Below are 24,899 nucleotides of genomic sequence, written 5' to 3'. Positions count from 1 at the left end.
AGTAAGCTTTCCACTACTAAATTACGTGTTAAAAGAGCTAAATCAACTTCACTGCTGGCAGATGTGAAATTTCATTTATGCAAGAATGGAGAAGATATAGCAAAAAATATATCATGTGGCATAACATAACAAATGAAGCACACGTCTGACAATAAAGGAAGGAAATACATTTGGAACTTTCGGAAAACTCAAAGAAATGTTTTTTATAAATATGTTCTTAAAAGTTTTATTAAATGTGACAGTAATATATTGAATCAAAATTCTAAGCACATCCGCTGTAATAGTCCCAACACAACGAGTCTCTATTTATAGAAGCTTGGAAAGCACGAAAAGAAAAGTTAAAAAGCTAAGAAATATAGGCGACCAAATAATATCAGTTGTTCTTCTAATTTATTAAATAATCTGCCTAGTTTTATGGGCAATAACAAAGCATGTGGATAAGATGTAACAATTTTTATTCCCTGTGCTTTTTGACTTTTATAAGTTATCGGTTGAGATTAAAACAGAGATTTTCGAAATTGTGTACAATAATTTCAAATTATTACTATTAACACCGTTTTTGTCCGATTTTATGACCTGATGCATTATCGGAGAATCCTAATAAGTTAGGAAAATAACTCATGAAACTGATTATTGCAGATAATTTCAAATATGTATTGTGAAAACCTATAGCGGCTGGTTTTTTATGTGTTTTATTCATATTTCTGCAAATACACAAAGTAACGTCTGTTATGTTGGTTAAGGTCTCTCTGACCATTTGGTTATTTTTTTTTTAATCAACAGAATTGAGATAATGTTTTCAAAAAATTGTTTCGAACAATGCATTAATAATAAAGAGCTATTTACTATTTATAATGCAGTACACGGTATTGATTTCTCATTTATTAATAATGACAAGGATGTCTCCGCGATTTACCATATATTTATTAAATGTAATAAAAATTCGATAGAAATAAAATAGTTTTCGCATAAGATACGCCAAACCCATTATGGGGTTCCCTTAACAAACAAGATTTAATAGGGATACTTCCACTCTGGATTTTCTTGATGAACTGCGAAGCTATCGAAAATTCTATACAAAGGTAATTACCATCAGTAAAAAGAAATGAAATGGTATGTGTCCAATTCTAATAATATGCATACGTTAAGTGGGATTAGCTTCGGGTCCCTTTCGATTTGTACAAATTGTAGATATTATTATTATTATTATTATTGCTGCCGGGCTGAGGAGGGCGGCCCCTCTCGTTACCGCGACCTATAAGATCTATTGTAACTTTAGCCCTCCAAAGGTTTAGGGCAAATGTAGGTCCTTAATGAACCTTAGTATTGTCCTGAGGTCTTGAACCTTTATGTCGGTAGGTAACAGGGGAGTTTTACCGAAGACGTTGTGCCTTAGACGGCCTCTGGCGACGCAACTGCACAGTATATGTTCAGCAGTTTCTGACTCGTCGTTGCATAGTCGACAAGTTTGTTCCTCAGCTTGTCCAATGTGGAAGAGGTGGTATTTTAGGGGCACATGGCCGGTTAGGTAGCCTGAGAGCGTTCTTAGATCCCCTTTGCTGAGGCATAAAACCTCTTTGGTTTTGTTTTGCGACGGAGTTATCATACTCTTCGCTTGTCTGTGACCTGGAAGTTCTTTCCAGCGTAAGGCTATCTTTGAAGCCTCCCAGTTGTTGATTATTTGTTTTAGGTGGCTTTTTTGTAGTCCACATCCAGGTTGGGGTCCAATGAAGGGCGTGCTTGCTGCCTCTTTGGCCAGCTTGTCGGCTTTCTCATTGCCCTCAATGTTGCTGTGACCTGGAACCCACCATATGGTAACATCATTGCCCCTAGCGAGTTCTCTCAGGTTGTTGGTGCACTCTCTGATCAGTGCGGAGCCACACGTGTAGGCCTGAATTGCCTTTAAGGCGGCCCGACTGTCTGTGAAAATGTTTATGGATGCACCTTTTTGTCCCTTCTGTAGGTTCAAAGCGGTGCAGAAGTTTATAGCAAGAACTTCTGCTTGGAAAATTGTTAAGTCCGAGCTGAGGGGCAATTTGATGTGGCTATTTGCTCCACTGATGCCCATGCCTACTCCAGATCTTACTGTCTTTGAAGCATCGGTGTACCAGGCTAGGGCTCCTCTTTTTAGTTGAGGCCCTCCTTTCGCCCAATCATCCCTGCTGCTAAATATGACCTTATACGGTTGGTTGAAATTGTATTCCGTCGGTATAAGGTCCGTTTTAATTTCAATCAGGTGATTTAGACATGGGTCTTTGAGGATCTCGAGGTGTCCTCTGAGGTTACCCTGCATCAACTTGAGTGAAGAAACTGTTTTCAGTGATAAGGCACTTAAGGCTGCCTCCTTTTGTATATATATGTAGAGCGGTGTGAGACCGAGTAGGGCTTCCAAAGCAGCCGTCGGACAGGATCTCATTGCACCCGTTATGTTAAGACATGCTAACCGCTGGATTTGTGCCAGCTGTTGTTGAGCTGTCTTATGTTTTGTTTTTGGCCACCAAACCAATGAGGCGTAGGCGGCCATGGGTCTGATTATTGCTACGTAGGCCCAATGAGCCATTCGTGGTTTGAGACCCCAGTTCCTTCCTAGGAGCCTGCGGCAGATCTGGTTTGCCATGATGGCCTTTTTCCTCACCTTATCTAAGTGTGAGTTCCAGTTTAGTTTACTGTCAAGTATTACCCCTAGGTATTTAGTTTCTGTTTTGAGGTTAATAGTTCTGCTTTCAATGGAGGGTGCTTTTATTTGTAGCTTCCTTCTCCGAGTGAAAGGGACTATTTCGATTTTATTGGGATTGATGCTGAGCCCATTGCTTCTGTACCAAGTACTGGTGAGTAGTAGGCCTTTCTGCATTAGCTGAGTTATGATTAAATCATATTTACCTCGGATTGTGATTACCAGGTCATCAGCATACCCTTGTATCTTAAATCCGTTTTTAGTTAGGGTGTTCATCAAGTCATCAACTACCAGGCACCATAATAGAGGTGATAGCACTCCCCCTTGGGGACATCCTCTTAGCGCCTTTATAGTCAGCGACTCGCCTCCCAGACTGGCTGTGATCTGCCGACTTTTCAACATGGCTATACACCACTTGATTGTCGACGGATGTATGTCTTTTACGTTTAAAGCCTTCTCTATGGATTCATATGAGGTGTTATCAAACGCACCCTCTATATCTATGAAAGCACAAAGGGCTATCTCTTTGGTTGCAATTGCCTCCTCTAAGGTGCTAGTCAAAGCATGGAGAGCGGTAATTGTTGATTTTGCTTTCTGGTAAGCATGTTGGCTAGGGTGGAGTGGATTTGTGACAAGCACTCCATTCCTTAGGTATTGATCGATTACCTTTTCCATCCCTTTGAGGAGAAATGAAGTTAGGCTAATTGGTCTGTACGCCTTGGGGTCCGCGTTTGAACGCCTACCACCTTTAGGTATGAAGACCACCTTTACTTTCCTCCATAGAGTGGGTATATAGCTAAAGCTGTAGCTAGCTATATATAGGGATATTATTATTGGGAGAAGGTCTTCTAAGCCTTTTTGCAGAAAGATAGGTAGAATTCCATCTCCTCCAGGTGATTTTAGGGGCTTGAAATTCGAGATAGCCCACCTTACTCTGTTGGGTGTGAAAATATTCCCAGCTGTGCTGCGAACCCTACCTGATTATGTCCATTACTTCATGGTCGGCATCTGCATGGGGGCAAACTTTTGAGGAAGGAAAGTGTGTACTCAGTAGGAGCTCCAACGATTCCTTAGCATCCTCTGTATATTTACCATCTTGTTTGCATAGGTGGCCTAGATCAGTGTTGTGATCTTTTGCCAAGATCTTATGCAGACGAGCAACTGTAGGCGTATTGTCTATGCCTTCACAGAAGCTGCGCCAGGTTTTTCTTTTGTAGATGTAGATTGTTGATATAGTCGAAACTTTAAAAACTTAAACACCAAGTTAATAAGAACAGTATAAAACTCGATTATGGTGAAGAAAAAGAGTTTGTTCCGCTGTATTCCATTATGTAGGTTAGATTTTTGACAGTTTGGCACGAGGGACTACATTACAGATTCAGTTGGCTTTTAAAAAATCCTTTCGTACTAACAATTTCTCAAGTCAGTATGAACCTATCTTATCCAGTTTTTAAACTCATGTAAATCTATTGGTGTCGCTGAAGTTTCAAAATGTAATGTTAACGTTACAAAGTTGTGTATATTATCATTGAGATGATATATTTATTTTTTCATACACCATTTGGGAATTAGTTATAATTAAACGGTTTTCAAAAACCTTTCTCATAGTTTCATTTTATATTTTGGCGTGGTAACATTTACAAAGACCTAATTTTTAGATTTATTACATAAAACGAAATTTAAAAATAGTAACTAAACTATATTCTTTTATCAAAATTTATTAAAGTGTTTTTATTGTGTAACATTTAATAAACCCTTTATACAGTTATATTTTTGCATTTTGAAAATCATTATTTCGAGAAATTCTTGGTGAAAACTATTTTGTTAAAAGTGTGCACGATCAAATAAGAAATGTTTAAAGCGGTGCAAAATAATATTGTGCTTATTATACACATATTAGTGATGAACAACAAGTAAAAAGCGGCAACAATACAATGAACAACAAATATTAACAAAAAAATAGAAAACAAAGCGATGTTCTGTTCCGTACTTTCTTGAATGCGTTGGCCGACTACTTTCGGTAGACGACTTTTTTAAGAAAGTAATAAACTTTATTTTTTTAGATAGATTCTAAGAGAGACTTTTTAGCAACGAACCTTTTGCTCACCTTGGGTATGGAAAGAACCGCTCTTTGCTGCACGATGTCCTTCCTCTTTTTCGGGAACACCTCCCTCTACACGCACAACATGCTCAGCAACACAAAATAAATACAAAACCAAACACAAAAGAGAAAATTTAAAAAAAAATGATGATAAACTAATTCGAGAAAGTAGGTTAAAATAAAAGAAACTGTACCCACCCACTCGTAATTTAATTCGGAGATTATTCGATTTTTTTTTTTGTTATTGATTAGAAAAAAGTCTAAGCTAAACATATAATAAAAAACACCAAGAATGAAATAAAATTGATTGAAATCTAAAATTTAAAACAAAAAACAACCTTATGTCTTACCTTTTCCTGCTTTTTCGTCTTCTTGTCCTTATCTTTATCCTTCTTATCGTCTTTCTTCTCCTTTTTCTTCTCTTTTTCTTCCTTTTTCTTCTCCTTTTCCTCTTTCTTCTTTTCTTTCTCCTTAAGCGCTTTTTCTTTCGCTTGTTTTTTGCAGACTTTTTCCTTTTTCGGTTCGCCGGAACAACATGTACTTTCTTGGAGAAGGAAGCAGAACACGTAAAGGAGGAAAAGGATGCTCATGCCGTAAAGATACGTGAAGAATCCTTCGTAGTACCATAACGGTATGCTGTGTGTGACCACGTCCGATATCACGTACGCCAAGCAAACGACAATAAGCAGTTTTGCGTACACAAAACTCATTATGATAAAGAGAGATGTCCTAGAAATAAGAAAAAAAATCATAAATTATATATTATGTATATAGATCAATTCAAATAAACAGTTTTCTAATATCGTTTTTCATTTTTTTTTTTTGTATATTGTAGCCTCGGAACACCACATCATAGAATGATAGAGATCCGGAGATTAGTATCAAGATGAAAAAGCACAAATATCAGATTTATGTGGGGTATCAGTAAGGAATATCTAACTATAGAGACTACATATTATTATACAGCGGAATGGCAAAACGAGAGAGAGCACATTCTAGAGTTGTTGTAATACTGCACGAAGGGTATACCCAGAATACATATACCCCCGACATATCCAATACTCTTCAGCGAGTCACAGAATATTTACTCGCAACTACAAAATATTATTGACCAGCTTAATAGCAACTGTAAAATTATACGAATAGTGGAATAATCCTCAACTTAAAACTGAAATACAACCAGTTATTTATTAATTTCTACACCAGGAATGAGCTGAGAATTAATAATACATACTTTCCGCAGAAAATAAAGCATAAGTATATTTTCTAAAACACTAGAGAACAACGATCCATGATTAATTATATGAAATGTGAGGGCCCTAAGATCAGGCAACCTAGGTACTGACCTAGTAGAACTAGATGAAACTTAGTTTTATGCAAAATACTAATAGAACGTTCAACTAACACTGGCAAATAAACTACAAAATACTCACAACATAAATCAAACAAATGTGAAGTCGAGAAGTACTGGCAGCAAATAAAAATCAGTATATAAGATATTGCTAAAGAGTCTGTAGGGAATGAAAAATTAATATATACGCCCTCAATCACATGTAACCATAGTTTTGGGAAGAAATAAACAACGCATGGTATACTACAAGAAGGAAAAAGAACAGTGCGGGATAAAGGACGTTGTACGAAAGAGCATACCACGGATAAGAGAGTGGTACTACGATGTGAAGCCATCTACCAGAAAGACCACCAAAACATGTTAGGACAGCTGGCAGTCCAGATTCTAGGAGGTCCTCCGACGACGACTTCAACATTAACAGACCGCCAGGTCTAAGAGAGAGAAGATGATTTGTTACACTTTGTTTTTCCACGATGGCCCACTTCTTCAATTGAAGGGGTCGGCAGAAAAAAATGCCAAGCATCATTTTGGCCAAACCGAATTTAGCAGTGCTGTCTATGAGTAAATTGAACAAATTACAAGCAGCACTGTTTAGATTTCAATTATTGCCGTTAGATTGCTCTGTATTTGCATTGCATTTTATTACCTCAACTGGTTGTTTGCAAAGTTTTGGGGAAGACAGTGTCAAGCTCCTCATGAGAAATGGAGGGAAAGAGGAAATGTGTTAGAAATCTTAAAGATTATTATGAAAACCTAGAAGACTTGTATGAAGAATTTGATGACAGTGACAGCGATCCCAATTATTTAGCAACAAACCCTCCCTACACCAAAACTGTCATGTGGACCTACATTTTACTGCAGGAAACTGTGGACCTATAACGTAGGTATCCATAACTGCACTTCTGGACAAGGTTTTATATTCATGTGGGATGAATCAGTTGGAAAAAGGGGTAGTGATGAAATAGGAAGCTGTATTGTAAAGTACTTATTAGTAGCAAATGTCCACGCAAGGAAGTTGGTAATATTTACCGACAACTACGGAGGACAAAATAAAAATTGGAACATAATGTCGCTTTGGTCACACCTTGTAGCTAGTAAACGTTTTAAAACAATAGAACATTACTTCCTGATAACTGGGCATACTTATCTTCCATCAGACCGTGACTTTTCAAAAATAGATAAGTATCATACCAAGCACTGCCAAAATGTGTACAGTCCTGGGCAATGGAGAGAGATAGTAGCAAAGTGTGGAACAAAACACTGAACTTCATCGTAACATGCATGATGAGTGAGGATTTCCTCGATTTGTCTAGGGTGCAAGAGACCTACTTTAACACAAAAAGCAAGTTTTGTACAGATGGTGTTACTCCTCCACGATTTTCCAAAGCTATTTGCTTTAAATTTGACAGCGAAGAACCTTTTCAAATGAAACTCAAACACTTGATGAACGAAGAGTTTTTAGTGTTGAACCTAAAGAAACGTGGAAGGAGTTCTATTTCAGCACTACATTTAAAAAGAAATGCGCCCAACAAAATCAATAAGAAAAAATTAGATGATGTCAAATCCTTGATACAATACATTCCTCCCATCTACCATGGATATTACAATGGCCTACAGTCTTCCGCTGAAGTAGACGACCAAAAGGAAGATGTTGTGGTAATATAGGCCTATTTGAAAAGTACCTTTTTGGTTAAGAGTATTTGTTGTCGATGACAGTGTGTGTTTTAATAAAAGTACAAACAAACCTAATGTCTTTTATTTTTGGGGAAAAAATGCCAAGCAACATTATTCAGTGCATATTTTTCTATACAACCATTTTTATCTTATAATAGCGTTTTTTTTACCTACATCTACATCCTTTGTATTAAAAAACTTTGATTTGTTGTCTGCACTAAAATGTTATTTATGGATTTAGCCAAACTTTCAACTTGCTATATCTCAAAACAACAAACATGATGCTTGGCACTTTTTTCTCCCGACCCCTTCAATTTAGAGGTACATCGTCCTGTTAGAAACTATTTGTTTTAACTATTTGCTGCGTTGAACTACATTCGTTATCTACGCAGATATCATTATGCACCATATTATGGCTATCAAAGTAAAACTGACATCTCATGAAGTTTATTTTATTCAATTTTTGTGTATTGGAAGCATGGAATAAGCTTGTCACTATTACGCTTATTTATGTTTTACATCGAACTTGAGCGATATTTGCTTTTTAGGTTATCGCAAAGGAAATACGGAACCATAAGCATTTGAATTCACATGAAGTATTTATGACCATTCTCTCTTGCAGAAAAGTGTAAGTTTCTTCAAGCAGTTCAAATGTACGGGAGAAGAACCTAGTGTTTAATATAACTTTCAGTCGTCTACCTTTATATAGCTTACTACGTCCACGATACTAACCTTCAAGTGGTGTTCATCAAGTAAAGAGTGCGAGAGTGAGCCATCTGCTCACTCTCGCATGGGCAGCCTATGGGAAACTTAAAGACATTTTCAAGAGCGATATTTCCATGTATTTGAAAAGGAAAGCGCGTGCTGCCGGTTATAACTTATGGCTCTGAAACTTTAATACTTCACTGTACCATCACCATAACATAGCAAGCAACTGTGTCCCTCTTAAGAGACAATAACAGTGAAAGGGTTAACAGTTGACACTGTCAGGAAGCTTAAAGTAACGCAAAGAAAGATGGAGAGATGTAACTCTAAGATATCAAATACGAAATGAAGAGCTACGAAGGAGAACTGGCGTAAATGATGTAGTCAACGGTTGCCCAAATGGAGACTGCGAACGAGCAGACGGAGTAAAGTAAGACTGTCTACACGCTGGACCAACGTCGTTAAAAGAAATGCCAACAATAGGATTCAGACAGCATAGAACAGGGCGGAATGTCCTATGTGAGGCCTATGTCCAACAATAGCCGCAAAGGGTTGCATGATGAAGAAGGTGGGTTACATGATAATGAAAATTTACTTAACAAAAAAACTCTTTGTTATCGAAACGCCATTAACAAAACAATGTTTTCACAAGGTACAAGGAAAAGAAATTATTGCACAATTTTAAACTAAACCTTTGATGCTATTTGAACTACTTCGTTTTAGACTTTTTTTAAATTTTGTTGAAAATCATATGTGGTTTATGCATTTCGAGCAAACATCACATAATTATTATTCTTTACGTCATTTCTTCTTTGGTGGATTAACTTCCTTGAATTTCTCAATATAGTGACAACTTACAGGATATTGTTTACAAAAAGAATAAATACAAATTTTAGGGACCATAAATAATATTGATATTGATATAATTTGGTTGAAACTATTATTATAGGATTCGTAATTGAAAAATCTGAAACATTGTTTACAATTCCAGCGAATGTTGAAAACATACATAAATATTCCGAGGACGCTAAATATAATTCGGATTGAAACATTTGCAAACTTTTCTTCTAATGATGCATCTTTATAAATAAGTCTTGAATAACACAAGAAGTCGCAGAAATAAATTATAAAATAAAACTCTCAAATCAGATTAAAAAGAAAATTAACCAAATTAGATTAAAAGCAAGCAATAATTAAATAATTGTTATAATAGAATTTGTTTTAATATTAAGCAAGCTAATTGTAATCCAACACCAAATTTCTATTCTAATACAGCACAAAGCCCATTCAACCGTTACGTTTTCATCGGTGTTGCGTTCATTCCTCTATTATATTTCAATAGAAGGTGAAATCATGTCCCGCAAAACAATGAGTTAATATAACACTTTTTTAATAAATAAAACTTTCTCACAAAGTCAAGTGATTCCGTTCCCGATTCACGCGTTATTTCACTGGCGTTAGAATTTCGGTGTCCTACCGGAATCTATTAATAAATTCTGGTGACCATGTGGGTCAGTTACACTTTATTATAATAGACTAAGTAGTGATGCTTTTAAAAATATATTTTTAAAATAAAAGATTCCTTAAACAAATTTATATTAGTTATACATATATTGACGGTTGTGAAGTTAGCCATAGATTCTAGCCATAGATTTAAAAATCGAAAAATGATCGATTTTTGCAACTCGAAACGCAAATTAAAATTCATATTTGAGTTTAGCGGTCTTAGAATAACTCGTATACAAAAATTTACGGGGGGGTGTTTTCATTTAAGGGAGTAAAAAAATCCCAAAGTTGTGAACATCGCGTGCGCGCGTATACTATTCGACCAAAATCGAAAAATGACTAATTTCTGCAACTCGAAACGCAAATTAAAATTCATATTTGTGTTTAGCGGTCTTAGAATAACCCGTATACAAAAATTTACGGGGGGGTGTTTTCATTTAAGGGAGTAAAAAAATCCCAAAGTTGTGAACATTGCGTGCGCGCGTATACTGTTCGACCAAAATCGAAAAATGACTAATTTCTGCAACTCGAAACGCAAATTAAAATTCATATTTGAGTTTAGCGGTCTTAGAATAACTCGTATACAAAAATTTACGGGGGGGTGTTTTCATTTAAGGGAGTAAAAAAATCCCAAAGTTGTGAACATTGCGTGCGCGCGTATACTGTTCGACCAAAATCGAAAAATGACTAATTTCTGCAACTCGAAACGCAAATTAAAATTCATATTTGAGTTTAGCGATCTTAGAACAACCCCTATACAAAAATTTATGGGGGGGTAATTGTAATTAACGTTTTTAAAACATATGCTTCGTTTTTGATTTTTTCTATTAATTCATCCTTAGAGTTGACTTGTGTAAACATAGGGTGTATGTTAGGTGTATGTTCTTTCATGTGGCCCCACACATAAAAATCAAGGGGCGTCAAATCAAGACTCCTTGCAGGCTATGGAATTAGATCTCCTCTCCCAATCCAACCATTAGGAAACATTTCATTTAATGAATTTTCAACATTTTGGGAATAGTGTGCAAGGCATTCATCTGGAAAGCCACATTACATCTGTTTTCTAAAGGTACATGGTCAAGCAGGCCTATTAAATTGTTATGTAAAAATTCATTGTATGCTGCGCTAGTTAAACCATCCGGCAAAAAATAAGGACCAATTAAATTATTTCCAATGAGCCTCATCCACAAGTTTACGCAAAATTTTCTTTGATTGTTCATTTCCCTTGTTAGATGCGGATTTTGAATACGGTGAAAATGATTTAAGAATACAGTTCATTAATGGATGTCCGAGAATTGTTAAGAAAAACTAGTAACTTCCCAACGAAAAGAGTACAACATATACTATCAAAACAAATTTTTTACTTTGGTCGATGCATCAGACTTTGATATTATTGCTCTCAGTGAAACTTGGGTCAAGAAGAGCGTCCTAGACTACGAGATCTTTCCAGACAGGTATGACGTTTTTAGATGTGATCGATCTTTCCATAAGGGTGGAGAGATGTTACTGGCTGTTAATTCCGGAGTTGCTACTTCGAATATCATGATTGCCTCCTGTCCTATTGAATCAATTGACTTGAAAGCTGTACGGATTGACTTTAAAAAGACGAAATCGGCCTTTAACATTGTTGTCTGCTATTTCCCACCTGTTACACCTGGAGGAATGTATGTATAGTTACACCTTCGATTACATTGAATCAATGTTGGATATGTCTTTGGATACCATAGTCATGGGTGATTTTAATATTGAAGTAATAATGACTTTCTGCAATTAAATAATGTAATGAATATCATTGATAGAACTCTTGATTTGATACTTGCTTCCTCAAACTTGAGTTTCAAATTAAACAGTGAGACTTTACATTGGTACGAGAAGATAATTACCAATCGGCATTACTACTTACTATTTCGGTAACGGTGCCTACACATTTGATAGCTCGAGATGTTATCTTATCTGCCTGACATGTACGAGGTACTGCTTAACATCGACTGGACTCATCTATTTACGTTATCATCGGTTGAACAATACTGTAATGTTTTTTATGAAGCATTATACAACGGCCTGGACGCTCACGTACTTAAATCTGAGGGCAAGCATGCAAGCTCGAAATATCCTGTATTGCATTCAATTAACCTAATAAGAATGCTTAGATTAAAAAAACACCACCATAAATTGTATAGAAAAACTCATTGCAGATATCATCGCACAAGTTTATGTCAAATCTCTGAGGGACATAAGAAAAGAACCAAAAAACGTTTGGCGTTTTGTTAATATAAGCAGAAACAATATAAGATCTCCAGGCTCTCTTAAGTGTGTCCGATTTGCCAACAGTAGTTAACTTATTTGTCGATCATTTTGAGGCTATGTACTGTCCTGCATCATTTGGTAACCTACTGGTAACGATCACGCTGTTTATGATACTAATTCTGTCACCTTTGGTATCTCCGAAGTCAGTTACGACGAAATGGTTGAATCTTTCAAAAAATTCAAGACAAAGGCTACAATTGGCCCAGATGAGATTCCTACATTTTTAGTCAACGATTGCGCCCCTACACTCTCACATCCGTTCTTACATATTTTCAACCTAATAATCAAAAACTCTGAATTTCCAAGCGCGCAGGCGATGTTCAGAACTTTGTGATTTTTTTACTCCCTTAGATGAAAACACCCCCCCGTAAATATTTGTATACGGGTTGTTCTAAGACCGCTAAACACAAATATGAATTTTAATTTGCGTTTCGAGATGCAGAAATTAGTCATTTTTCGATTTTGGTCGAACAGTATACGCGCGCACGCAATGTTCACAACTTTGGGATTTTTTTTCTCCCTTAAATGAAAACACCCCCCCGTAAATTTTTGTATACGGGTTGTTCTAAGACCGCTAAACACAAATATGAATTTTAATTTGCGTTTCGAGTTGCAGAAATTAGTCATTTTTCGATTTTGGTCGAACAGTATACGCGCTCACGCAATGTTCACAACTTTGGGATTTTTTTTCTCCCTTAAATGAAAACACCCCCCCGTAAATTTTTGTATACGGGTTGTTCTAAGACCGCTAAACTCAAATATGAATTTTAATTTGCGTTTCGAGTTGCAGAAATTAGTCATTTTTCGATTTTGGTCGAACAGTATACGCGCGCACGCAATGTTCACAACTTTGGGATTTTTTTTCTCCCTTAAATGAAAACACCCCCCCGTAAATTTTTGTATACGGGTTGTTCTAAGACCGCTAAACACAAATATGAATTTTAATTTGCGTTTCGAGTTGCAGAAATTAGTCATTTTTCGATTTTGGTCGAACAGTATACGCGCGCACGCAATGTTCACAACTTTGGGATTTTTTTTCTCCCTTAAATGAAAACACCCCCCCGTAAATTTTTGTATACGGGTTGTTCTAAGACCGCTAAACACAAATATGAATTTTAATTTGCGTTTCGAGTTGCAGAAATTAGTCATTTTTCGATTTTGGTCGAACAGTATACGCGCGCACGCAATGTTCACAACTTTGGGATTTTTTTACTCCCTTAAATGAAAACACCCCCCCGTAAATTTTTGTATACGGGTTATTCTAAGAGTGCTAAACTCAAATATGAATTTTAATTTGCGTTTCGAGTTGCAAAAATCGGTCATTTTTCGATTTTTAAATCTATGGCTAGAATCTATGGCTAACTTCACAACCGTCATATATTGTACCATTAATACCTTTTACAGTTTCAAAAGAAGAAAAAACAAGATTTCCATAGAAGGTAGCTTTCAGAAATAATTTCTAGTTTATTCAAGGTACAGACAAGAACACTTAAGGTAATTACTTCCCGAAGGTGGGTTGCCGTGTTTTAAGGTGTTTTATGGTGTGGATATAACATTACGAACAGTAAAAGCTGTATTGATCAAGATATTAAGTAGGCATGAGAAACCCAATTGATTTAAGGACTGATCGAAACCATTCCACAACTCGAGTTTTGAACCTATTTTATAATTTTCAAACTCAAATTAAAAATACAATCAGAACTAAATAAATTATATTTATAATAACTGCAAGAACTCAACTAAACTAAATCTATTCTATCAATCAGGGCCTTTCGCCCAGGTTATTCACATTAATCTGTCTTCCTCACTTCTCTAACTCTTCAAGTCTTTAAATTGGTAACATATGAATATAGAGTATCAGTTTAGTAGTAGAATCAGCAAACATCGTCTTTAGCATCATTATACGCTGCTAAAATCGAGCACACATGTATGAAATGAATCGTTTAAAGGTAAAGGCGATAATGAATTCGCTTCCCTTGAAACTAACTGACCATGTCTAATAACTGTAAAATGTTAAAATAAAAATTGCATGAATAAATGTCTTGTTGTCACGGTTCCATTTGATCAATCGCAGCAGACTTTCGTAGACCCATTTGATTTTGAGGTCATCATGCAGTGCTTGATTGATTACATAACGACCACGTTGGATAATCAATTGATTAGATGGCTTAGTACTATTCAACAGCTGTATCCTGTTAATCCAGGTTGATAAACTAATCTATGTGGTTGGAAGTTGGAAGAATCAACCGACTAACCAGTAAATTTATCTACTTTTGAATCTAAGTTCATCCTGCCAGCAAGGTGGAGTCCCAGATATGTTGTTGATTCTGCTTGAGTAATGGAGAATCCTTCAATGGATACAGTTCGGTTGCTATTTATTCGTGGTAACGCAAAATTGTCGTGGTTCGATTTAAGTCTACTCTGCTCAGCTTCTTGTTTAACATGATGCTTCCAGTTTAGTCTGCCATCAAAGTGGAGAGCAAGATACCTTTTTGATTCTGTTTGAGGAATGGATGTATCCTCCAATGGAAGAGGAGCCAACTGCAACCAAAGAGATAGGCCTATGTGCTTTCATAGACATAGAGAATGCTTTAAACGTAAAAGATATACATCCGTCGACAATCAAATGGTGCCATGTTGAAAAGTCGGCAGATCACAGCCAGTCTAACAGGCGAGTCGTTGACTTTTAAGGCGCGAAAAGGATGTCTCCAAGGGGGAGTGCTCCCACCTCTCCTATGGTAGTTGATGACTTGATGAACACCTTAACCAAAAATGAATTCATGATTCAGGGGTATGCTGAGACCTGGTAAACACAATCCTAGGTAAATATGACACAATCATAACTCAACTAATGCAGAAAGCCCTAGTACTTATCAGCACTTGGTGCTGGAGCAATGGGCAATGGGTTCACTAAGAGAAGGAACCTAGAATTGAGAGCACTCGCCATTGAAAGCAGAACTATTAATCTCAAAATAGAAGTTAAATACCTAGGGTAATACTAGACAGTAAATTAAACTGGAACTCCTACATAGACAAGGCAAGGAAACAGACCATCATGGCTAATCAAATCTGCCGCAGGTTCCACGAATGGGTCATTGGGCCTACGTAGCAGTAATCAGACCCATGAAAAAGTTTATTTGTAGCATGAATCATAGTATTCATCAAACCCTTTCATTTGATACCTCGCTCATGAAAATCGGAATGTAAATGACTGAATTACAGCTTGCGGCATCCTTGTGTGACAACCTGTATACAGGGTGTATCTGAATGACGTGCCCAAACTTCAGGGGGTGATTCTTTAGGCAATTTTAAGGGTACTTTCTCATATAAACTATCAGCGATTTCGACTCCCCTGCGGAGCTACGCCTCTTCAAAAATGGCGAAAAATTTTGGTTTATTTTTTTTTTCCCGAAAACCATTAACACCAAGAAAATGAAATTTGGGAAATATGTTTAGCTTATAATAGGGCATGTTTCGAGCCTATTTGTACTTTCAATCTTCTCTTCTAAGTTACTAAACATAACCACCCCCGTTCAATTTTTGTCTAGATCTTTTTTATGACGATGATAAATACATTGGAAATATTTTATTTAGATAGACGAAAATATTCTAAAACTTTTTGCCTCTCTGATGTTCTTCGAAAAGTTAATAGTTTCTGAGAAAAAAATTAATTAAGCAAACACTAACTGTTAAGCTGTAGCGTTGTTAATCGAAAGTTGGAATGAATTTTTAAAGAAAAAATATTAGCAGGCTTAGCAATCTTTGTCAGAAATATTTTTGACGTTTAAATGTCAGTGGTTTTCTTACTATTATTATTGTTTTATTTAAAATTTTGAAACGTCGAGTGAACGAGCCTAAATGCGGTAGAACTTTATTCATAAATTAATTTGAAAAACAATAATAATAGTAAGAAAACCACTGACATTTAAACGTCAAAAATATTACTGACAAAGATTGCAAAGCCTACTAAGATTTTTTCATTAAAAATTCATTCCAACTTTTGATCAACAACCCCGTTGTTGAACGGGCAGTGTTTACTTTATTATTTTTTTTCTCAAAAATTAGTCGTTTTTGGAAAAATTTTAGAGAGATAAAAATGTTTTAGGATACTTTCATCTACCTATGTAATTTTTTTTGAATGCATTTACCCTCTGCATAAAAAAATTTTAGCAAAAATGTAAAGGGGGTGGTTACGTTTAGTAGTTTAGAAGGATAGGTTGAAAGTACAAATAGGGTGAAAACGTGCCCTACTACCAGTTAAACATATTCCCCAAATTTCGTTATCCTAGCGTTTATGGTTTTTGAGAAAAAAAAATTAAACCAAAATTTTTCGCCATTTTTGGAGGGGTGTAGCTCCTTAGGGGAGCCCAAGTCGCCCATGGTTTATATATCAAAGTACCCTTAAAATTGCCTAAAGAATCACCCCCTGAAGTTTGGGCATGTCATTCAGATACAGCCTGTATGTGTCTGACTACAGGTGTCTTTTCTCTGCTAATATTACATTTAAAATGGATGTATTGTACATCAATGGATTCAAAAAAACGAACTCTATCCAATGACGCGAAGAAAAATATATGCAGCCATTTGAAAAACAAAACTTAATAATCGCTTGAAATTGAAGATGGTGTTGGAAAACATTTATTTGTAGCATGCTCTTCACTCAAGCTGATGCAGGGTAACCTCAGAGGACACCTCGAAATCCTCAAGGACCCATGTCTAAATCACTTGATTGAAATTAAAACTGACCTTATACCGATAGAATACAATTTCGACCAGTCGTATAAGGTCATATTTAGAAGCAGGGATGATTGGACGAAGGGCGGACCTCAACTAAAAAGGGGAGCCCTTGTCTAGTACACGGATGCTTCAAAGACAGTTGGATTCGGAGTAGGCATGGTCATTAGTGGACCAAACAGCCCCATTAAATTGCCCCTCAGCTCGGACATAACCATTTTTCAAGTGAAGTACTTGCTATAATCTTCTGCATCGCAGTGAACCTACAAAAGGAAAGGTGCATCTATAAACATTTTCACAGACAGTTGGGCCGCCCTAAAGGCAATTCAGGCCTACACGCGTGACTCCGCACTGATCAGAGAGTGTACTAGCAACCTGACAAAATTTGCTAGGGGCAATGACGTTACTCTATGGTGGGTTCCAGGTCACAGAGACATTGAGGGCAATGAGAAGGTGGACAAGCTAGCCAAACAGGCAGCGAAAACGCCCTGTATACAACCCAACCCCAACCCAATTGTGAACTACAAAAAGGCCAAATTGGATATCATCAGTTCAATCTCCACCTACGAAGATGTTGATAACTATACGAATTTATTTAAACAATGTCGTACTAAAAATCACTTTACATTTAACCCTTTAGTGCTTACATATGAATAAATAATGACATATCGTCTCTAACTATCTTATTTTATGTAATTACCATTCAATTTTCTTGGTATGTGGTGTGTAATAGTTGAGCGAAAATTAAATGCCTTGAAAGTATTGATCGACTTCGTTGGAAACCCTTCTAACACGAAAACTGCGAGCCAATAGCACCGACAAATTTTTTTTTTTGATAATTGTATTATATTTTGATAAAACAATTGCATAATAATACATTTACAATTATGGAATTAGAGGATGGAACTTCTTATTATTGTAACATACAAAACAAAAATGTCTAAAATAGTGTTTGAAAACCCGAAGCGGGCACTGAGTATACGCGTGTCAGAGATGAAGTAAATGCTAGAATAAAAGCTATAAAAAAAGAATTGTGATAAACTTTACGTGTGATATGACGTACGACCTGTATAGACGGCAAAGGAAGGTGTGGAAAATGTTGAGAAAATGGAAACACTAAGCAAAGGAATTTCTTCAAACCAAGATTGTGCCAATAGAAAGTTGGCAGAAGTATTTTAAAGAAGTCTATTCAGCCGAAGAACTAGCAGATATCAGCGAATATGTGACCGATACAAACGCTACAATCGCTAAAAATGTTGATGCCTTTATCTTTGTTCAAAGTTGTAAGACATACTATGTGCCCAGTCAATACCTAAATTGATGAGAAGTTGCAGGCATTCAGAAAACGTATGCAATAAATGCCCAAAAACCCATCAATATATGGTGTAACGATATACAGACAAACCTATTATTGTCGAAACATGGAAATTTACGTATAGAACGAGCAAAAATTAAACCAAGGGCAGTGTTGATTCCTTGGAGGAACTATCTGCTAATTATAGCGTAGCAAAAAAGGATTCTAGGGTTCACCTCTACGGTGCTGAACCCTAGAAATGTGAGCAGCCCTGCGGAAGACCGCAGTAACCAGCCCAGGTGGGAAACAGGGTTAGGAACCCTATTAAACGCTATGTTTAGGAATCCGAACCCGAAAAAACTTACCTACTACGAAACATTCAATAGAGCCTACGGATGGGACTATCGAAAACGACTTAAGCAAGGAATTGCAACATGGAATGTACTAATGCTTATCATATCATGAGCTCAACAAACACTAAATAAAATTCGCAAATTAAAACAGACACAGGATAAAGAGATAAGCACAAAAGAGGATTTCTACCAACAACTAGACAGATTATACGGCGCTACCTCTTCGAACGATGTCAAGATCGCCAGATGAACGCCAAGATAGGAGTGAGGAAGAATATCTGGGAAAAATTGACAAACATATTTCCCATAAGGTTTCAAACTACTGAGCGGAATGGAGATCAATTAGCAATAGAACAACCTAAAGGACACTATAATGACAACCGCTACTAAGACTTTGGGAACAGAACGAAAACAAAAAATACAGAAATCATTTGATGAGGAATGTCGAAATCTCATAGAATTGAGAAATCGAGCCTATCGTAACTACATAATATATTACAAAACAAATAAAGGAAAAGAGAAGGATCTTTGGAGACAACCGCAGAAGAGCGCAAAAATATGTAGAACAAAGAAGAGAGACTATGAAAATAACCCAATCCTCATGATGGAAGAGGATTTTGAAGCGCACGATACGAGAAAATAGTATAAATATCTGAAGCAACTGAGACAGGCACACTAACCAAACTTTACCCTGTGCAAAAATAAATCGGGACAAATAATAAGTGATCAAGAAGAAATTAAAAGTACCTGGAAAGCTCTAGGGGCAACGAAGAATAAAAAGGTTCCTGGAATCGATGGAATAAGAACAACCTTTGCACGGCGAGGTACAACCACGAAATATACCAGCAAAACAAGAAACTCCTTCTGTCCGACTATGCAAAAAGCCAAAAATTACGGTGGGCGAGGCACGTTATCAGAAGATACCCGAATAGAACGATATACAGGGTACTTCAAATTCGACCCCCACCATTGGGATCTCAGAAACCATAAGAGATAGAGAAATGGTTAAATGGGGGTAAAGTTGCGTATCTTAGAGCTCATCGTTTTTCAACTAAGTTTTTGGATCTAGCCGTTTTAGTTTTTAAAATATGACCGAACAACAAAAAAATGACTATCGTTTTTTGCTTATAACTCCTTTATTTTTCGTTTTCTCATGAATCTGAAAAAACATTCTTAAAGTAACTTTTTATGAAAAATGTCATGACACAACTAGAAATTTTCTCCGACGTTTGGTTTTCGTGAAACTATCATCAGGTTTATTTTTTTTTTTGAATAATTCAATGTTTTTTTTAAATGAAATACATTGTGTAACATATCATTGAAATCAGAATTAATTATCCTATTTTTTGGTGTGAAAATCAAATATGGCGTTCATAAAAAAAAAATAAACCTGATGGTAGTTTCTCGAAAACGAAACGTCGGAGAAAATTTCTAGTTGTGTCATGACATTTTTCATAAAAAGTTGCCTCAAAAATATTTTTTCAGATTTACGAAAAAACAAAAAATAAAGAAGTTATAGGCAAAAAACGAAAAAGTATTTTTTTTGTTTTTCGGCCATATTTTAAAAACTAAAACGGCTAGATCCAAAAACTTAGTTGAAAAATGATGAGCTCTAAGATACGCGACTTTGCCCCCATTTAACCATCTCTGTATCTCTTATGGTTTCTCAGATTCCAATGGTGGGGGTCGAATTTCAATTACCCTGTATAGCCCAATGCACGGAAAAAGACCAACCGGACGATCAATGAAAAGATTCGAACACGCCGCAAAGACATGGCTGAGGGCGTGAAGTTGGAAGATATCAGCTCGAGATAACAAGGAACGGATAGGCAAACCGAATAAGGCCAAAAGCCGATTAGGGCTGTAGTAATTTTAATAAACATGCGTACATGTGCTTTGTCGATATAACAAAGGCTTTTGACAGAGTGCGCTTAAAGGATCTCGTAGAAATACAATGTGAAACCATAGGCTAATTAATCTAATATAGTACATTAACACTCAATGTAAAACAAAAATCGGCGTAGGACATATATGTATGTATATGTAAACAGTGATTAGACAGGGAGACTCTCTCAGCCCTTTCATATTTAATCTGATAATAGATAATAGAAAACCTTTCCAAAGGAGGTGGATTAAAAATGGGAAAGCAGATTCCTGTAGAGCCTTATTGCAGATTCTGAAGACAATCTCCAAAGATTACTACATTCGGATGGGTGGAACAGAGAAATGAAGGTGGGAAATCTGAGATGAAGTTCTGGGACAAATATACAGGGTGAGTCAGAAAGAATAGGAAATCCGAATACCGGAGACAATTAATGTTAATTTTAAGGTTAACATTTAAAATCAATAACACAGTAACTATAGCAATTAGTAACGATAATAATCGATAACAATAACAATTAATTAATAACAATAGAATATTGTGACCATTTTCAAAAATCCAGTGGACTTAAATCTGGATTTCTCACTATTAAAAAACTCATTACGTCGTGGCATCTTCAAATTGGTAATAACTTTATTGTTGGTAAAAATGATTATTGCACACGGAAATTAGATCAATGTTGACAATTAACAGGCAATTGTCGAAACATAAGCGGAAAAATAACCCAACTTTGCTTATGTTAAAAAATAAATATTGTAGAAGAAAAAATACATTTAAACATTTAAAAGTAAATAGTTCGAAAACCGATAAACTTAGACAATTTCAATAAGAGTATCTTTTTTATGTAAAATTGAATGCTCTTTGTGATTTGCAGCTCTTATTGGTCGTAGCTGTCGAGCCAAAAAACTTATGATTTGATTTATCAAACGAGCAGCGTGTATCTAGCGCCCTCTACGAGCAATAACAAAACAAGTTTCAAATTCGTATTTCTCATGCTCGAAAACATAAAACTACCAAATTTTATGTTAATAGTACAAAAACCTTCAAAATTATCAAGAAATTTCGAAATAAGAATTTAACTTTCAACACTCTATGTCTCGAAAACCACTGACATTTGTATAAGAGATGTTACATTAAATCATCATATTTTGGTATCTAGTATCTCCGGTATTCGGATTTCCCATTCTTTCTGACTCACCCTGTATAAAAAGAATGAAAAACGACAGACTCCTTAAAAGTGCAAAAATTAATAAGCCAGTTGGACCTGTTGGACTGTCATCTTCCGAGAAGGACCTATTGACAATGAACAGACAGTAGCCTACCAATATGGATATCCATATTAAAAAGAAGAATAACACACGGCATAACCCAAAAGTTTTTAGTTCTGGTGATAGTGCTCGTATTAGTTCTAGTTTTAGTTCAATTAACAGCGGCCGTAAATTAATCATGCTTTTAATTGAAATTCCTAAAATTATTGAAAGCAAGATGATTTATGAAAATGGCGTTGAACATCCTGTATATACGTTTATCGTTAGGTTTATGTAGAATAGTTTGTATAACACTGACAAAAAAATAAATATTTTTTTAATTGTGGATGACAGAACGTTATTGAGAATCAACTTTAAATTGTATGTCACGACGTATAATATATATCTTACACTCTTATGTAATTATCACTAAAAAAAAAGGTTTTTTTCTGTAACTCGTCTCCAAAGTATTTACTTAAAGAAAAATTATTAATAGAAAACTATTAAAAATAACTTTTTATTTTCTTTCACATAAAATTCAAATGTGATGTCACGTTTAAATTGCGTAATGAAATATTCAACGTCAATTCCGCATTGAGCAACGGAACCGTTTTAAACGTTGAATGGCTAATGAAGAACAAAGAACTCGTCGTTCACCTCTTATCCGGCTTGGGTTGAACCATTTTAAGTTCCATTTCCTTGTTGGTTGAGTTGTTCCTCTCGACAGTGGTCGCATCGCCTCCGCCACCGCCGCCGCCACCATAAGCCCTCGATACCGGAAGGGTGGCCATATTGTCCACCGACTCCACCTCTACCGTCGCCACCTTCATTTCGGCTCCAACCATTTCAATTCTTTGTCACCCCAAAAATAAAATCTCTTCTTTTATATGTAATTTTTAACTTTTCTATAAAACTTCTTTCGATGCCCTAAATCACATTTCAGTTCCCTTCCCAGAGAGGACAAAATTGATTCAATCGATGTCTTAGGCCGGATTCGGAACAGAGAAAAAGCTCAAAAAGCTGCTTTTTCACCCAATTTGTACAAAGAAAATGAGTTTTTAACCGTGCTCATTTTTGTACTTATCGACATTTTTACGGATAAAGAGGTATTTTTTGACGCGCGCGAAATCTCTCGCGTTGAAAAGAACGAGCTTCGGGGATGCCGCCGTCAGACTCGAGCTTTCGTCGAAGCGGCGCGATCTATGTGGAGAAGGGATGCTGTGCCCACGTGACCCGCGTCGCTATTCTCGTATTGGCGGGAGCTCTGAGCTTCCCGGGCCTCGGAAGCACTACCGCGACCTACTGACCCCACTTGACCTCACCCAAAAACAACGAAAGCTCAACAGCCATTATGCTCTCTCTATACGACGATTTCGGTAGAAACGACAATGGGTGAGAAACTATGTGCATTTCCAGAAAACCGTAATTAAAACGGAATTCCACAATATCAAAGCCCTAATAGTCATGCGAAATTCTAGGTTCATCATTATCTCGGAAAAAAGTAGTCTTTATTTCTGTAAAAAGAAATTGGGCTAAAACTTTTTGTAAAAGAACATGTCAAAATTAGTGAACTTTATATACAGAGAATGGCTCCAATTACATGTATACCTGAATACCTAACAAAAATGCATGCTTATGGCAAAAAAGTAATCATCCTTTTCTGGCTTTAAAAATTTTTTATTGTCCTTTGCCCTAATTAAAGTTCTCAATAGAAATTTCTTTTCAGTTTATGAGATAAATGATATATAAGAGGTACTCAACTCAACGTTAACAGAGTGGGATTAACCTAAGAATTAAAGTTTTTACTACGACAAAAATGGTGATATCTGATAGTTTATCAAAAATGATTTTGTGTAAGTAATTCAGATGTTGATAGAAAATGGTATTATTCGATGAGTGCATGGGGGAAAATAGACATTTTCTAGATGGCCCCTGATGTTTCATTTAACGCAATTTTATCTCGTAATCCTTTTTCTATTAAAATGTCGAAGAGGTTGCAAACCAAAGTTGATAGATTTTTGTTAATAAGATGGATACTATCTCATTTTTTTCGCCTTGTAGAAGTTGGTATGCATTAGCATCAAGTTAGGCAGAAAAAGTACAAGTTTAGAAGACTTTACCAGAAACTTGTGTAAGATATGCGTAAGAAGAACAGACTTGTGAAAATAATAGTTCTTGGTCAACTTCCTATCTTTCTTGCTCCTAATCAGGCCATTGTTTCTGACACAATTACAAAATTAGCTTATGGGCTGGACCCAATAACACAGGAAAGTAAAGAGCATATTGCACATACAGTCTTAAGATATAAAGTAACTGTAAGAATGTGAGAACCTTAGTTTCAGTAGCTCTATAGCTTTTAGAGTATTTGTTAATAATAAAGACAATTTTATCATTTCCGATGAGCAGCATGCTAGAAAGTATCATTTTAGAGAAGAATTATTTTGGTTTCTGAGTCGACTATAGAAAACTCACTCAAGATCAAGCAAGATATTATCGTTAGATTTCTTGCTGCTCTCAATACTATATCAGCTTATTTCACATAAAAGTAAAAATAATACTACAAGGTAATTCAAGGTGCCAGTCTTATTTGTCTCAGTTTGTCTAAACTCTTCAAAGTTTTCGGTTTTATCATTCACGTTGAGCAGTGTGTTAAAAAAAATGTTTTTGTCGTTGGTAAGCGGCTCCACTCTGCATGCAGAGAGGTCTATGGAATAATTCAAAATTTGACTATTATCGGATGTGGATTTTTACAATGATTGGTAGCAAAGGCTGGCGTTGGAAACATACTACAACATTTGGAGATGACAAGATTAATGCCCGTATACTAGAAATCCCTGATCAATAATAAAAATTCGGAACTGTTATGACTTATGACAGGTCAAGGTTCACAACGAGCGGTGGAGGCAAGGATAATGATGATTGAAGAAACTAATAATCAACATTACCGGCTGCAACTGATAATCTTAGTTGTTTATTACCGACAAAATCGCAACTTCTTACTATCTTGCTTGGCTTATTGTCGTTTTAGGCTTATTTTATAGATGTCATACAAAGAATTTTAAAATTCATTA

At 36.0% G+C, this 24,899-nt stretch overlaps 1 protein-coding gene across 12 annotated transcripts in view; it reads right to left on the bottom strand.

Moving 5' to 3' along the window:
* The window catches only part of LOC111429368 (Otopetrin-like a), a 97,560-nt gene that overhangs the window by 20,250 nt on the left and 52,411 nt on the right, over window positions 1-24,899 (bottom strand). For 7 of the 12 annotated variants that reach the window (XM_071199774.1, XM_071199776.1, XM_071199771.1 and 4 more), the window contains exons 4-5: window positions 5,126-5,504; window positions 4,782-4,847 (exon numbers count right to left, since the gene is read on the bottom strand). In XM_071199774.1, coding sequence (XP_071055875.1) covers window positions 4,782-4,847; window positions 5,126-5,504 — 445 coding nt within the window. Of the gene's footprint in view, window positions 1-4,781; window positions 4,848-5,125; window positions 5,505-9,803; window positions 9,921-22,485; window positions 23,005-24,899 lie in introns of those variants that run through there. The other 5 variants (XM_071199773.1, XM_071199780.1, XM_071199777.1 and 2 more) reach the window with 3 other exon arrangements.

The sequence above is a fragment of the Onthophagus taurus genome, chromosome 11 (assembly GCF_036711975.1).
Source record: "Onthophagus taurus isolate NC chromosome 11, IU_Otau_3.0, whole genome shotgun sequence".
Lineage (NCBI taxonomy): Eukaryota > Metazoa > Arthropoda > Insecta > Coleoptera > Scarabaeidae > Onthophagus > Onthophagus taurus.
Note: the sequence above shows the minus strand (reverse complement) of the source record. Positions and strands in the feature narration are given on the sequence as shown.